This window comes from Microcaecilia unicolor, chromosome 6 (assembly GCF_901765095.1).
Source record: "Microcaecilia unicolor chromosome 6, aMicUni1.1, whole genome shotgun sequence".
NCBI lineage: Eukaryota > Metazoa > Chordata > Amphibia > Gymnophiona > Siphonopidae > Microcaecilia > Microcaecilia unicolor.
In genome coordinates this window covers 102,564,651-102,581,048 of record NC_044036.1, presented here as the reverse complement: position 1 = coordinate 102,581,048, position 16,398 = coordinate 102,564,651, and the positions used below count along the sequence as shown (strand labels likewise).

The 16,398-nt window shown below is 44.8% G+C and overlaps 1 protein-coding gene across 3 annotated transcripts in view; it reads right to left on the bottom strand.

Annotated features, from left to right (window-relative positions):
* The window catches only part of NR5A2 (nuclear receptor subfamily 5 group A member 2), a 258,807-nt gene that overhangs the window by 82,626 nt on the left and 159,783 nt on the right, over positions 1 to 16,398 (bottom strand). For all 3 annotated transcript variants that reach the window (XM_030207288.1, XM_030207290.1, XM_030207289.1), the window contains one exon: positions 15,085 to 15,204. In XM_030207288.1, the coding sequence (XP_030063148.1) occupies positions 15,085 to 15,204 (120 nt within the window). The remainder of the gene's footprint in view (positions 1 to 15,084; positions 15,205 to 16,398) is intronic.

Here is a 16,398-nt window from a genome sequence, read left to right as displayed (position 1 = left end):
CCAGACAACAAAGGTAAAAAAAAATCATTTTATTTTCATTTTAGCGTTTGGAATATGTCTACTTTGAGAATTTACATCTGCTATCTTATTTTGCAATGTATAGCAATTTGTTTCTAAGAATATTGCTGACAATTCCTGTCAGTGTAGCAAGTGGTGAGCGATCATTTTCACCGGGGGGGGGGGGGGGGGGGGGGGCGCCAACTGATAGTCTGCAGGGGGGCGCCAGAGACCCTAGGCACGGCCCTGCAACAAAGGTAGAAAAAAATCATTTTATTTTCATTTTAGTATTTGTAATATGTCCAATTTGAGAATTTACATTGGCTGTCTTATTTTGCACTGGGTATACTGGAGCTGTAAGAGCTTACAGAGATTATTTATCATGAAAAAAAATCACGTTATTTTTTTCTCCTATAGTACTATAATATTTTCAATGATGTCTGTTTATATGCGCCATGGCTAGTATAGGGTGTGTGGTTAATGTGGGTGTGGCTATCATAGGGGTGGGGCCATATGTGGTGACCCCGCCCATAATGAGTACCGGCACCTTTTTTTCTATAAAAAAAGCACTGGGTATTATGAAGGGTGGTATAGAGTATGAGTTAACCTCAACTTATTTCATGGCATGGCAACAGATTGATAAATCTGACCCAGGTTAGGTAAGCAATAAAACCTAGTTTGCAGGAAACAATTTTGCTATAATTTCAAATTAAGTAATATGATGAAATAACACTTTATTTGTTTTACTGCTATGAAATTCAGAGATCCATGAAATACACTTGAGCTATTTCATGTTCTCTGAAAATGGTAATTACTTCTGCCGAGGGGCAGCATTTACTGCTGAAAATGAAATCTGGGACAGACAGAGGAAGGCTCTCCTTTTAAGAGACTGAACTGGGTTTTTTTCCCTTTTAAATAGTTAAGCAAGCTTTTTTTTGTTTTTGTTTTAGGGATTCTAAGCCCAAGAGAAAACTCTTTGCATAATGACATGGACAGCCAGCTATATCATAGCTCAGCAGAATGTAGGATTCAATTCAGTTATGATTTATATCAGGGTCCCTGGTTTACTGTAATTTCTTCAGCTGCAACAGTTGATGCACAGTCTAGGCCTTAGCACCAAAATTTGAAAAGAGCATTGATAACAGCACTTAATGAGCAATAATGAACACTAATTGGTAATAATTAGAATTTATGCGCACAACTCGCTAAGTGCATTCTGTAACGCAGAGCACCTAAATTCTAATGTGTGCAGCCCAAAATGGGATATGGTTATAGGCAGGAAAGTGGACGTTTTGTGGACATTCCAAACTTTACACGCACTGTTATAGAATATGGCTTCTGCGCCTAAATCTACATGCTGGTTTTTATGCCACATTTTCCTTGGTGTAAATGGATGCACGTAGTTCTAGGCGCTGGGATATCAACTAAGTGTATTCTATATCAGGGGCGTAGCCAGACTTTGGTGGGAATGGGGTCCAGAGCCTGAGCTGAGGGGGCACATTTTAGCCCCCCCGGTGCCGCCGACCCCCCCACCATTGCTGACACCCCCCTGCCACTGCCGACCCCGCCACCGCTGCCACCACCAACAACTTTGTCTCCCACCTGCCGACGACTCTCTCGACCCCCCTCCCGCCGCCAACCCGCCGTCGCCTACCTTTGCTGGCGGGGGACCCCAACCCCTGCCAGCCGCGGTCCTCTTCTTCCTGGGGTTGGGGTCCCCCGCCAGCAAAGCAGGCAATGGTGACGGCGGGAGGAGGGGTTGAGAGGGTCAGCAGGGGGGGTCCAGGGCCAAATCTACGGGGGCCCAGGCCCCCTGGCCTCATGTAGCTACGCCACTGTTCTATATACCACGCCTTCATCTAGAAACCACTTATAGAATATGCTTAGGAGGAAATCTGTTCCATGTGGATTTTTCAGGCGCCATATATAGAATCTGTCCCTTAGTGCGTAATTGTTAGGGGACGCTCACATGGGAGGGGCATAGGTGAGTCTCACAAACTTAAGGAATGCTATAAATTACACATGTACATGTTGCATTTAGTTGCTAACATTTACACGAACCATAGACCTGTTGTAAATGCGCATGCCTAAATGTTGGCATATTGATGAGGGTTTACACTAGCATTCTAAGAAAACACTCATGTACATAATTCACTACCTGTGGGAATATGGCTCCGAAATGTTGGAGCCCTGCTTTACAGTTGCCTCCCAACTTCTTACATAAGGACCTGCTATAAAATTACCATCCACATGGCTAAATATCGTAGTTGTACGGCATATTGGGGTATGTGGTACCGCCCTCTGGAATGCCCCACATTCTGTTTTCTTTTTGGATGGAGTACTTTCAAACTGCTGCCAACTGCCCAGGGACTTTTGAATATCGACCTCTTTAGGTTTAAAATTTGTAACAAAAAACGTTTATCAGAAACTTTTAACTGAAAGTTTTTCATTTTTTGCTAAGGAATCCATGAACACTGTGCTGCAGAATTTTCAAACCTTGGTTGTGATATCGCTACCTCTCCGCTGCTGCTGGATACCGGGGTTCATATTTAAATTAAATTTATTACAGTCATCACTGCAGCAAGAAGAAAGTATTTTTTGCTACCTTAGATAATTGAAAAAAATTCTAGTTACCCTTCTTGTTATTTTTAGCAGGAGTGTATGTGTTTGTGGGGGGAGTGGGGAGAGAGATGGGAAGAGGGTGCATAGAAACATTGCAATCAGGTGAACTAAGGCAGAGGACGTTTGGCCCGTAGGGCTCGGGTTAGGAGTGAGGAAGAAGAGTGGCACCTTATGAAGTTGGGCATGGGGGCAGGGGCGGGGGAGGGGGGCACAATGGCAGCCTGCAAGGGTAGGATGGAAGAGTGGTAGCTTTGCATGAGTTGGAGAAGAAGTTGTGACTGGCACAGAGATAGGGGAGCTGGACAGTAGCAGTTTGTGGAAGTGAGGGGGAGGAGCAAAGAAGTGAGGAAAAAAGAGGAGTGGAGTGATAAAGTTGTTTTCTGCAGCTCCTTAGACTGTGGCATCCTGGGCAGCTACCTGTCTTGCCTGGTCGCTTTCACTGGCCCTGTACTTACATTTGTTCATCTATTCTGTCTCATCCACTTGCCTGATTCCGGGGACAATGTGCCCCTGCTTAATAATGGGAACCAATCAGCCTGTGCATACCCTTTACGGTAAGACTATATCATTTCATAAAGACTGCAATCATTCTTTTAGTCTTTCCTCCAAACACACTGTGTGAATTTCTTTTTTACTCATCTAATGTAATCCAGCTGCTGCAATAGAAATAGGAGATAAGTGACATAAACAGCACATTGATAACGCACTGCTGGTGGTGTGAAATAATTTAGCTTTTCTCACAGAGCGCGTGCGATTCTTTTGCATGAGGGTGTAAAGGTGATTGAGTATGGGAACAGACCCCCTATAGTCTCTTTGCTCAGACATTTGTAAAATAATCTGTAAACAAGGCCTTTGTGTGCTGACATTTCTCATGCTGGCATCATTTTCAACGTTCAATTGTAAACCGGCATCGAGATTTATCAGACTTATGTACTTGCACTGCACAGAGAACTGGGATCTTTCATTACCATGCACCCTTCTCTCTTATCCCCCTAATTTATAAAAGGACCTGGAATGAAATACGAGCCACTTAAAAGAGGATCTGTCTTATGCATCTGCATCATATATTACAATTTACTTTCTGAGAAACTAAAATAAAATTAAGCTTTTCCCTAATACTGTGCTTTGAAGTGGCAGGTGTAGCACATTTTGGAGAGCGGAATGCTGTTCTGACAAAGAGAAACAAACAACAAATGGGAGCTGAGAATATGTCTGGCGTCTGTGGCTGTTGCTTCTTGTACAGAAGAAGCTTTATAGTGCTGCTAGAGAGTATTCGCATTGTTGCTGCCAGCAGCAGCTGAGGCCCACTACACTGACTCAGAGCATTACAGCAGGCTCAGCTGCTGCACTCATCTGCATAACTTGAAGTGGGTCAGTATATGATGCTACTCTGTGCCAGTATTTCACTGCCCCACTTCAGCTCCTGAGAGGAGGAGGAAGAAGAGAGACCCTGGCTGGCAAAGTCCCTCTCATTAGCTGCTGGAGCAAAGCCCGGCAGCAGACACAGAACCTGCTCCTTTTCCTACCTCTTTCAGTAGAGGAGTAGCCTAGTGGTTAGTACAGCAGGCTTTGACCCTGGGGGAACTGTGTTTCATTCCCACTGCAGCTCCTTGTGAATCTAGGCAAGTCACTTAACTTTCCATTGCCCCAGGTACAAATAAGTGCCTGTATATACTATGCAAATAGGGTTACCATATGTCCGGCAGGGGCGTATCTGCGTGGAGCCACAGGGGCCTGGGCCCCCCGCAGATTTCGCTCTGGACCCCCTACCGCCGTCAACCCTCCCCCGCCTACCGCCGTCACCTACCCTCGCCGAGGTCCGCTTCCTCCGGTCCGGTGCCTTTAAAAGTATTACTTCAGCTGGCGGGGGACCCCCAACCCCCGCCAGCCCAGCCGAGGTCTTGTTTTAAGAAGTTCTTCCATCCTCGTGCTATTGAAAACTGCCTGCCTGCATCCCTTCCAGTTTCAGAATGAGTCTGATGTCTGACGGGGGAGGGTTGACGGCAGTGGGGGGGGGGGGCGCAGCTGGGGGGGGCTATAATATGCCCCCTCACTCTAGCCCCTGCCCCCCCTACTGCCAAACCTCAGATACACCCCTGATGTCTGGATTTACCAGTTTTGCCAGATTTCTGGACAAATGGGCGGTGGGCCTATCCTAGCCTCCCCTTCCCTTACTTACTATCTACTGCCCTGGTGGTCTAGTGACCTCTTCGGGGCAGGAAAGAGCCCCCTCTTTCCTGCCCGGAATGCTGCCCTTGCCCTGCATCCTGGTGCTGTGACGGTCTCGGGGTTCAAAATGGCCGCCGAGAGTTGAAGCGGCGTCGTGAGACTTCAACGCTCGGCGGCCATGTTGAATCCCGAGACCGTCACAGCAACAGGATGCAGGGCAAGGACAGAGCTCTAGGCAGGAAAGAGGAGGCTCTTTCCTGCCCCAAAGAGGTCACTAGACCACCAGGGCAGTAGATAGTAAGTAAGGGGAGGGGAGGGGAAGTGAGGGGAGGTGACCCGGGGGAGGGGAGGTGACGGGGGGCAGGGGAGGGGAATATGTGACCCGGGGGGAGGGGAATATGTGACAGGGGGTGGGGTGAGGATGTGAAAGGGGCGGGGCGTAGGCGGGGCAGGGGGCGGGATATGTGTCCTCTTTTTGAGAGGACAAAATATGGTAACCCTATATGCAAACCACTTTGAATGTAGTTGCAAAAAACACAGAAAGGCGGTATATCAAGTCCCATTTCCTTTCCTCTTTCAGACTGAAATGAGCTCCTGCCCTTGCAGCATCTTTTCCCATAATTCCCTACACACTTCCTGTTATAAAGGAAGTGCACTGGAAGTGGTGATGGAGGAGGAGGAGGAGCTAATCTGTGAGTATGTGCTTACTGCTGCAGTTCCTAAACTGTTTTAAAAATTCACAACCATAACAAAATAGCAGACCACCACCCTTTTCTTCACCCATTTTTCCCCCTTTAGCAGTGACAATAGTCAGTGCAGGGTCTGTAAGTCAGTGTATGTGTCAGGTTCTCAGGTTCAGAGCCCGCGGGGCCGGGCTCTGGAGCAAACGTGAGCCCTTGGGCTGCTGACGAGGAGCGACAGCAGCAGGCAAAACCCACCAACCAACACTGGGTAAGCACACCGGCAGGGACTGCAGGCACTGCCCAGCGAACCGGAACACATGGACTGGAATCCCCCGGACTGGAGGACACAGAACTGGAACACTCGATTGGAATCCCCCGGACTGGAACACTCGATTGGAATCCCCCGGACTGGAGGACACAGGACTGGAACACCGGACTGGAGCACACCGGACTGGTCCACACAGCTTCACCTGCACTTAGCTACTAAGCCCCCTAGGAGTTGAGCTCCTAGGTTCGAGTAGCCGACAGGACTTACTGGATACCGGATGACATAGGGACCAGGACTGGAAACAGAAGTGCTCCTAAACCTAAACTGATCTACGTGCTCCCAAGCCCTAAACCAGCAGGAGTGTTCCTAACAGTAAACTGACAAAAGGACTTCCTAAGCCCTATACTAAACAGGAGCTCCTAATCCCTGCTCAAGAAAGGGACTTCCTAAGCCCTAAACTAACAGAGCAGGGAACTAAACACAAAGCTAACACAGGTGCTACTAAGCACCAAGCTACAAGCAGAGCTTTACACTAATAAGCTAAACACAGAACTAACCAGCTACCTAAGCACTGCTCTAGCAAGCTAGATACAACTAACAAGGTGCTTCCTAAGCACTACTCTGGCAAGCAACCAGAAGAGCTCCTAGCACTGAAAGGGAAGACAGGGGAGTCACAAGGAAAAAGAAGGGAAGCTAACACATAAGCCAAAAGTGATTCTAAATCACCAAACACCAACAGCAAAGACTGCAATGCTCCCAATAGCACAAACACCAGAAGTACTTCTAACAGCAAACTCTGCAGTGTTCCTAACAACACCAAACCCTGAAGTACTTCTATCAGCAACAGAGCTTCCAAAGCCCTACACACAGCAATGCTTCCAAAACCAAGAGGGAAAAGCAGGGGACCCATAAGGGAAAAGCAAGAAAGCTAAACACACAGTCACCAGTGCACACTGCACTAACACTAACCTGGACCTTAGCAAAAACAAGCAGGGAAACTAGACACAGAGTCAGAAGTGCACACTGCACCACCCTACCTAAAGCAAACACCACTGTTGCAAAGGCCCTGAAGGAAAGAACCCACTTCCTTATCAAGGCCCTCCCTGATGATGTCACACTCCCTAGACCTAGGCAAAAGCACACTGACCCAGAGAGGCCCAACCCACACCAATGCAAAACCGTGAAACACTTGAAGCCAGTACACCCAAAGAGAGTTAGAGCAACTCAGACTACCCACACAGGTGCAGTATAGTGAAACAATTAGAGCCCTGCTGCTGGAAGCTGCCAGCACAGAGAGACAGAGCCAGCTCAGAAAGGACAGACAAAGAAACAGAAGCCAGCTAAGAAGCTGACCCCCAGGAAAGAGGTAAGTTTGAGAGGGGTTCAGAAATCAGACCCCAATCATAACAGTATGCTTGTATGCCCTTCTCTGTACACAGGTTTCCCGTCTATTTGAGGAGAATGGGGGACAAAGCTTTCAGTTTAAGTTCCCAGGTCCTTTGAAGACTGCCACTGTTAGGTTGCAAGTTGGTGTATTGATCCAAAGGGAAGGTGAATGGAGGTCCATGCATGAGGCACAGCCCTCTTTTATATGTTCCTCCTATCTTCTGATGTAGTGTCTCCCTTTGGGAGCCACTGGTTTGCTGTATTCCAGCACTGCTAGTTGCAGATGATATGCCTGCTGCAGCCCCAAAGAGGCTATTTTCCTATACCCTTCTATCACATTGCAGCACATTGCAGCCAAAGCAGAGACACCAGGGGTGGCCCATCTCAATGCTGGAGATTTACCCCTGCAACGCTGGAGGTTTTTCTTGTGCATCCCAGCTATGTCCAAAACCAATTCTGGCAGATATATGTGACAAATATAGACACATTTTAATTAATTAATAGAAAATAAATTTTTTCTACCTTTGTTGTCTGGTCATTTTATTTTTCTTATTGTTTGGTCTCGGGGACTGTCTTTTATGTATGGTGTACAGCGCTGCATATGCTTTGTAGCGCTATAGAAATGATAAGTAGTAGTAGTATCTGGTTTCTGCTTTCCTCTTCTCTGTCTTTTCAACTGTCTTGCCAGGGTCTCCTTGTCCATTTGTCATTTCTTTTCTTTCCATGTCCACCATCCCTTTTTCCTTTTTGTCCCTATCCACCCTGCTCAGCATCGACCCTGTGTCTCTGCCCTTATTTATTTAACACATTAATACCCCACATTTTCCCACTTAGTTGCAGGCTCAATGTGGCGTACACAATACCGTAGAGGCAGGCTCCGGTTCGGTAAAATACAAATACACAATATAGTAGTAGACATATAAGAAACGTAAATAAAAGCAACAAAGAAATAAAGAGGGGGTGGTGATAAAAGTCCAATACGGTCCATAGTTTTGCTGTCTCACAGGAAGTAGAAAGTTAATTTGGGTCAGGGGGGTAGGCCTTCTTAAACAAGTTGGTTTTCAGTGACTTCCTGAAGTTAAGATGGTTGTGGATAGATTTCACGGTTTTGGGCTAAGCGTTCCACAGTTGTGTACTTATGTAAGAAAAGCTGGATGCATAAATTGATTTGTATCTAAGTCCATTGCAGTCTGGATAATGCAAATTTAAGTAAGTTCGGGATAACCAAAACATATAAAATCCACCCTCATAGTTCAGTTATACAACAATACATCCACTTATGAATTCTCAATCCTGAAATCTCACCACACTCATACCTCTAATCACAGAAAATGTATACCATATGTTTTTCGTTATTATATACTATATATTGTCCTCAGACCCTCTAGTTTCCCGTTGTTTTCCTTCCAATGTTTCAATGTCCTTTTCCATTGATATATTCCCTAATGATACTTTGATTTTGTCTCGTATAACTCCTCACAATGTAATCCATAACCGAATTGTAACAAACTGTATTTCCATCATTATAATGTATTGTAAGCCACACTGAGCCCGCAAAAAGGTGGGAAAATGTGGGATACAAATGCAATAAATAAATAAATAAATAAATAGACTGGTGCTGTTTCTGGGTGGTAGATTTATAAGGTTCAACATGTATCCAGGAACTTCGCCGTAAATAATCCTGTGGACCAGGGTGCAAACCTTGAAGGCAATACGTTCCTTGGTGGGAAGCCAATGCAATTTTTCACGAAGGGGTTTGGCACTTTCATAGTTTGATTTTCCGAAGATCAGTCTGGCTGCTGTATTCTGTGCAGTCTGAAGTTTCTTAGTTAGTTGTTCTTTACAACCTGCGTAAATTCCATTGCAGTAATCTAAATGGCTTAATACCATTGATTGTATTAAGTTGCAAAATACATCTCGTGGGAAGGAAGGTTTTATACGTTTAAGTTTCCACATTGAGTGGAACATTTTCTTTGTAGTGGAATTTACTTGGCTTCAAGTGTCAGGTTGCAGTCAATTATGATGCCGAGTAGTTTTAGGCTATCTGAGAAAGGGAGGGGGTGGTTTGGGATGTTTAAGGTTGTAGGTTTAAACTTATTGTGTTGAGATGATAGGATAAGACAATATTAATAGAGGCATATTTTCAAAGCACTTAGCCTTCCAAAGTTCCATAGGTTTCTATGGAACTTTGGAAGGCTAAGTGCTTTGAAAATATGCCTCTAAGTCTTTTCAGTGTTTAGTTTCAGCTGGAATGAGTTTGCCCATGCGTCCATTGTGTTCAAACCGATCTTGATTGTATTGGTGATTTCTGTCAGGTCGTGTCTGAAAGGTATATAAATTGCAACATCATCAGCATAAATAAACGAGTTAAGGCCTAAATTGGATAAGGATTTGGCCAGTGAAATCATCATTATGTTGAAGAATGTTGGTGATAATAGTGAACCCTGAGGAACTCCGCAAACTGCTTTCCACGAAGATGATATGTTTGAATTCGATTTTACTTGGTATGATCTAAAGGATAATAAACCTTTAATCCATCTGAGTATATTTCCGCCAATCCCAAAGTAATCAAGACGATTTAGTAGAATGTCATGGTTGACCATATAAATGCGCTAGACATGTCGAATTGGAGGACAAGTATACTTTTGCCTGCAGCTATTTCTTGCTTAAATTTGGCCAGAAGAGTTCAACCACATTGAACTTCTCTCTAACTCTATTCTTGTCCTGTTCAACATAGCTCTTCTGTGTCCCTATCTCCTCCCTCCCCCACACGCCAGCATCTCTCCCTCTCTCCTCCCCAGGGATCCAGCACATATTCCTCTCACTTCTGTCTGCCCCTTGTGGAACTAGCACCTCTCCCTCTTCCTTCTTTCCCTGAATATCCTGGCATCTCTTCTTCCCCCCTTCTCCCCTCTCCCACAGTCCCGGCATCTATTTCTCTACTCCTCCCCCCATTCCGGTTTCCCTTCCTCTCCTTCCCCAACACTCTCTTTCTCCCTTTTCTTTCCCTACTCCCGCGGCCTGGCATCTTTCACTTTCTCTGCCCCCATCCCCTGTGGTCTTCCAAACTTGCCCTCAAAACACAGCAGCAAGACTCGTATACGGAAAAACTAGATTCGAAAGCGCCAAACCACTACTCCAAAATCTTCACTGGTTACCAATCAAAGCACGGATATCCTTCAAGATATGCTCTCTCGCTTACAGAATAATCTTTGGATTTGCACCGGAATACATGACAAACCTAATAGAACTTCCTGCACGCAACGCAACTAGAAGCGCAAGAACCTACCTCACCCTTTACTTTCCTAAATGTCAAGGCCTGATACATAGAACATCATACTCAACCAACTTCACATACATTTGCCCCAAGACATGGAACACATTACCGAAAACCCTCAAATGCATGCACAACTACTTAACATTCCGAAAACGCCTGAAAGCCCACTTCTTCAGAAAATTGTTCCCCGAAATCCCACCTAATGAAACAGCGAAATCTGAGCGCTAGCAGAACACGAATTAAGAACAGATCTAACTAATGGCTGTGTAACATATCTAACTGAAGTAACTGTAAGCCACACTGAACTGACCACCTGATTAGAAAATGTGGGATACAAATGCATAAATAAATAAATAAAGTGACCAAGCCGGTACTGATTCCGCAGAGAAGTTTCTTGAAAGGCAAAGAAATTTCTGGGTTTTTTTTATTAAGCTGGTCTTCCCTTGAGGCGATCTGAATGTTGTGATCAGGTTTTGAATCTCATCCCTTTTATTTATTTATTATTACATTTGTACCCCGTGTTTTCCCACTAAAAGCAGGTTCAATGCGGCTTACATAGTAATAGGGATTACAAAGTATTGATAGAGAAAATATAAGTAAGTATAGCAGAATAATAAAAGAGATAGGTAGGTAGAAATGGGCAGGGGTGAAGGGAGTAGGAGAGGTATGAGCAAGGGTAGGTGAGCATTGGAGGAGGGGTAGAGGAGGCGGGAGGCAGATGGGACACGGGATAAGCAAATGGAAATTTGGTGGGAGATGTAATACATGGGCCCTTTTACTAAGCTGAGGAAAACACTAATGCGTGCTTACCATTTATTTATTTATTGTTTGCATTTGTATCCCACATTTTCCCACCTCTTTGCGGGCTCAGTGTGGCTTACAATAAGATATGAATACAGAGAATACTGTTGATACAAATTGGTTATGGGTTACATTGTACAAGTTATGATAATCAAATTATCATTAGGAATATCACAATGGGACATCAACAGGGAGACTTTGGGAGGAGATAATAGGAAGTTTAAGGGTAGTGTTAAGACATTTAGGCACATGGTTTACCTATTCCTGTAAGTATATGTATGAGTAATGTGGAATTGGGGGGAATGAGAGATCTTGAGTGGATGTGTGATGCATTGATGTAAGTGAGTGTAGACTCTATGTGTTTTGGTTTTTTCCGTAGATTGACTCAAACAAGTGGGTCTTCAGTAATCTGCGGAAGGATGCTTGTTCGTGGATCGCTCTTAAGTTGCATGGCAGTGAGTTCCAAAGCTGCGTGCTCGTGTGAGAAAAGGTTGACGCGTGTAGCGTCTTGTATTTCACGCCCTTGAAGGTAGGGAAATGGAGGTTGAGGTATGTTCGGGAAGATCTCCTAGCATTTCTGGGTGGTAGGTCAATCAACTCGGACATGTAGGCTGGGGCTTCGCCGTAGATGATCTTGTGGACTAGTGTGCATACCTTGAAGGTGATGCATTCCTTCAGTGGAAGCCAGTGTAGTTTCTCTCGTAGTGGTGTTGCCCTTTCATATTTTGGTTTTCCGAAGATGAGTCTGGCTGCTGTGTTCTGGGCTGTTTGAAGTTTCCTCAGTATTTGCTCTTTGCCGCCTGCGTATAATGAGTTGCAGTAATCCAGATGGCTGAGGACGAGGGATTGCACTAGGTTACGAAAGACGAATCTTGGGAAGAGTGGTCTTATCCTTTTCAGTTTCCACATGCAGTAGAACATCTTCTTAGTTGTGTTGTTTGCGTGGGTTTCCAGTGTTATGTGGCGGTCGATAGTGACTCCAAGGATTTTTAGCGTTTCTGAGATTGGAAGGTTTAGGTTTGGTGTGTTTATCGTGTTGAATTCGTTGGTGTTGTGTTGGGAGGTGAGTACCAGGCATTGAGTTTTTGCTGCATTTAATTTCAGACGGAATGTGTCTGCCCATAGGCTAAGAAGCACTATCACAGGGCACACTCAGGCTTCCCATAGTAGTTTTCAGATCAGTGCATGTTTCCTACATGCTAAAAAATACTTTTTATTTTTTAGCGCTGGGTGCGTGTTTGGGGGGTAGAGAGTAGATGTGCCCACCGCTAATCGGTTAGCACAGCTACATCACCATGCGCTAACCGATTAGTGTGTGGCTAGCACGGGAGTCCTTACCACCTAGAAAATAGGTGCTGGTAAGGGCTCCCATGCTAATTGGGAAATTAGCGTGTAGCCATTAATGGAGGAAATAGGAAATGCAGCCATTTTACAGTCACGCTATAAGTCTGCTCAGCACTATCCTCACCTCTCAACCACCAGCCCTGCCTCCCAACCATCGGCTCTGGTACAGACAGCATTTGAGTACCGGCATCTTTTTTGCTAGAAAATATTCCAGTTAATAAATATTCCAGTTAATAAATACAATATAAAACACTTTTTTCTACCTTTTTTGCCTGGACATTTTATTTTTCCATCATGTTGGTCCCAGTTTCTCCATCTGTCTTCTGCTAATTCTCTTTCTAGCGGCATTTGTCCATTTGTCTTTTCTTCTCTTTCCAGTATTGTTCTATTCCTTCACTACACCTGTCTCTGACATATTGATCCTTCCTTTCTAGGTCTTTTTTCTTTTCTGCATCTCTGTCCACTCAGATTCACCTTTTTTCTTACCCTTCTCCTTATTTTGCATTTTCTGCTACCTATTAACTTTCCATATTCTTCTCTTATTCCCTAGCTGTGCCATTTCCCATCTCACTCCTTCCCCAGCCTGCTATTCCCTTCTATCTTTCATCTACCCTCCATTAGTATATTTCTACCTCTGCATTCACTATCCGCCTCTCACTGATTATCTTGCCACCCCTTCTTGGCCTCTTCCACATGGTTCCACCATTTCCACTATTTCCCTCCATTCTTCTAGCTCAGTATCTCCTCCCACTGTCCCTTTTCCTCCACACTTTCATATTCCTATCCCATCTCTCTTCCTGTCTGCTACCTCCCCCCTCTTTCCTGCTGTTGTTCCTCCTCTTCCTTACCCCATATCACATCACATCACATGAGCCAGTATCTCTCCCTTCCACCCTCCCTTTGTTCAGCACTTTCCTCTCCCTCCCTCGCTTACCTGGGTCCAACATCTTTCTCCTTCTTTCCAACTGCCTTCCCATCCAGCATTTCTCCCTCCCCACCACTCCTGGGTCCAACATCTTTCCCTCTCTCTTTCCTCCACCCCATTGTCTGCCATCTCTTTCTCTTCCTCCCCTCTGTTCCCAGGCCCTTCATTTCTTCTTCCATATCCTCCCCCAGCTCCCAATTTTGCAGGCATGTCCCCCTATCTCTAAAATCCCTCCCCTGGTCTATTTTAAAGCAGATCCAGGGGGTGCCCACGGTCTGCCACCTCTTCCCTTCTCATCACCCAGATCTGAGGTCTCTATCCCTTCTCCTCACCTTCCCTGTCTTCCTAACATCGCATTTTGTTGATGGAGGGGGGGGGGGGGGGGTCGGTAGAATGGTAGCAATTCTTATACACTGCCTGTGTCTGCCCTGGCACTGTTTCTTTGCCGCATTCCTCCAGGCTGACACTGGAAATTGCATCACAAGGGGGAGGAATGCGGTAGAGAAACAGAGCTGGGACAGACGCAGACAAGGAGGTTGCCGTGCTACCAACCCCCCCACCCCCCACCCCATCAACAAAATGTGATGTTAGAAAGACAGGGAAGGTGAGGGGAACTGAGGGAGCCCTTGGATGTGGATGGCAATAATGGGAAGAGGTAGCAGACTGCAGGGGCCCCCTGGAGCTGTGGGGCCCAAGGCATCTGCCCTGTTTGCCCCTCCCCCAATGCTGGCCCTGTTCCTAGATGAATGATCTAGTCTCTTGGGGCTAATTATAAAAAGCAGTTCTACCAATGTGGTGTGCTGAAGCCCATTCAGTTCCCATGGGTTCACATTCAGCTATTCAGTAGCGCCACTTAGTAAAAGGAGCCCTTTATTTGTTATCCGCTTAGAACTGGTCTTAATGCTAGCGGAATACAAGTAATGTTTTGTTACGTTACTACCGTTGGGTTCTTATAAAATGCTTTTTGACCAATGTGCATCACGAGTGATGTTGCTAAAGAAAAACTGCTTAAAAGTCAAGACTGGCTTTGCTTTTTGTGGAATATGTTTGACGTAGCAAAGAGAAGAGGAAAATAACATCTGATAGAGAAACATAGGAGCCAGCTCTGTGGGGTGCTCTGGGAGCTTGTGCATCCCCAATATTGAACAAACTCCTTGATTATATTCAGGGAGAGCTAATTTCCATCGGGTTTAGAACCACCAGATTTCCACTGGGTTTAGAACCATCAATAATTCTGAAAAGTTGGCTCTTATGTAGAGAAAAGTTCTGTAGCTTACCGGAAGCTTTGAATTTTTTTTTTTAGAAATAACAGAAATAAATGTCATTCCTAAGCCAGGAGGCAGTACAAGAGTTTGGAGATTCGCTTCTGACCCCAGTTCTGCTACCCTTACAGCTCTCTTTAGCTGTTTTTATACTGCTAAGTGCTCATGATTATATCTGCTTTTTACAAGTCTAACTGCAGTCATCTGACTAGTAGCCGAGAGTGAGTGCACACAAGCCATTTTGCTGTAGCTTGCTGTCATAGAGTGTTTCTATCTAACCCAATTAACTGCCCACCTTCTTCCAGGCCTTTAGACAGAAAAGAAGCATTTCTTTGATTGCACGCACTCACTTGTTGCCCGGTAACCAGTAGGATTGAGCCTTCTTTCCCATGAACCACTTGACGGTAGCTGTGGTCTAGAATTAAGAGTTCACTCCAGCAATTCTGAAGCAGCTTCATTTGGTCATCAACCTGAAAAAGACATAAGTACACACACAAATTCCAATCATTTCCTTCTGCCATAGTTTCTTGCAAGCTTCTTAAAGTATAAGAACATTTGTTATTGGAGCAAAGAGCAGCCTGAAACACCACTGTTTTGACTGAGTCTAAAATCTGACATCACGTCAACTAAAGTGATGTCAATGGCTGCTTACATCTGAATGGGGCATTTATACAATGATAAACTGGTTACACAAAGACTTCAAGGGTGCTGGAATATTTCCTTAATGACGAGAAGGGAACTATAGAAAGTGGCCAGTTCTAGATAACGCCCCCAGAACCCTCCACCGGGAGTCTATTATGACTGATACTGGCTTCCCCCGTTTTGTGTTTATGGAAGGAAGAAAAGCTCAGTAAACAAACAAAACTATCAGGTAATACCTTTTTATTTCACTAAATACATTTCTTGGCTAGTTTTCAGGAGCTAACAATCCCTTCATCAGATCAAAACAAAATGACTATCAGGAAAATGCTCAGCACATTTGAACCTCTATTAGGAAGTGCCGGCCCTGGTGACTCTACACTCCAGATATTAAATAACTTATTTGCAGCTGCTTCTGATAAAGGATATCACATATTAGATATAGAATGGGGCAATGCTGTAAGTGGGTGTCTCCATTTAGGCTGCCCCATACCACACACCGAGAACCTAATTTATAATGGCTCCTGGGTGCCCAGATTCTGTTATAGAATACTAACATAACCCATTATCAGTGTGCTTTACATTTACGCAGTCATAGACCTGGAGGGGCTTTTTTGATATGATGTCTAAGGTCTAAGTCTGACTTTGAATGTTATGCTGAAAATGTCCAGAATCCGAATAGCGAATTTAGTGATTTTTAAAGTAGCAAAACATCTATTTTTTTTTTCAAAAATGGCCACTTGCTAGATGTTTTTATGCTTTATGTGTTTATCTTTTTGGTCCATTTTCGAAAAAAAAAAAAAATGCCCAAGTGAAAAACACACAAAATCAAGCCATTGGGATGTAGGAGGAGTCAGCGTTCTTAGTAGACTGGCCACATAGACATCCTAGCAGAGCAGTTGGGCACCCTAGTGGACCCCTGCAGTGGGCTTAAAAGCAGTGGACATAAAAGCTTCCAGATAAACATCTCACTGTTGCCCCCTTATATTGTATGGGGAGCCCTCCAAACCCCACCTAAAACCTAC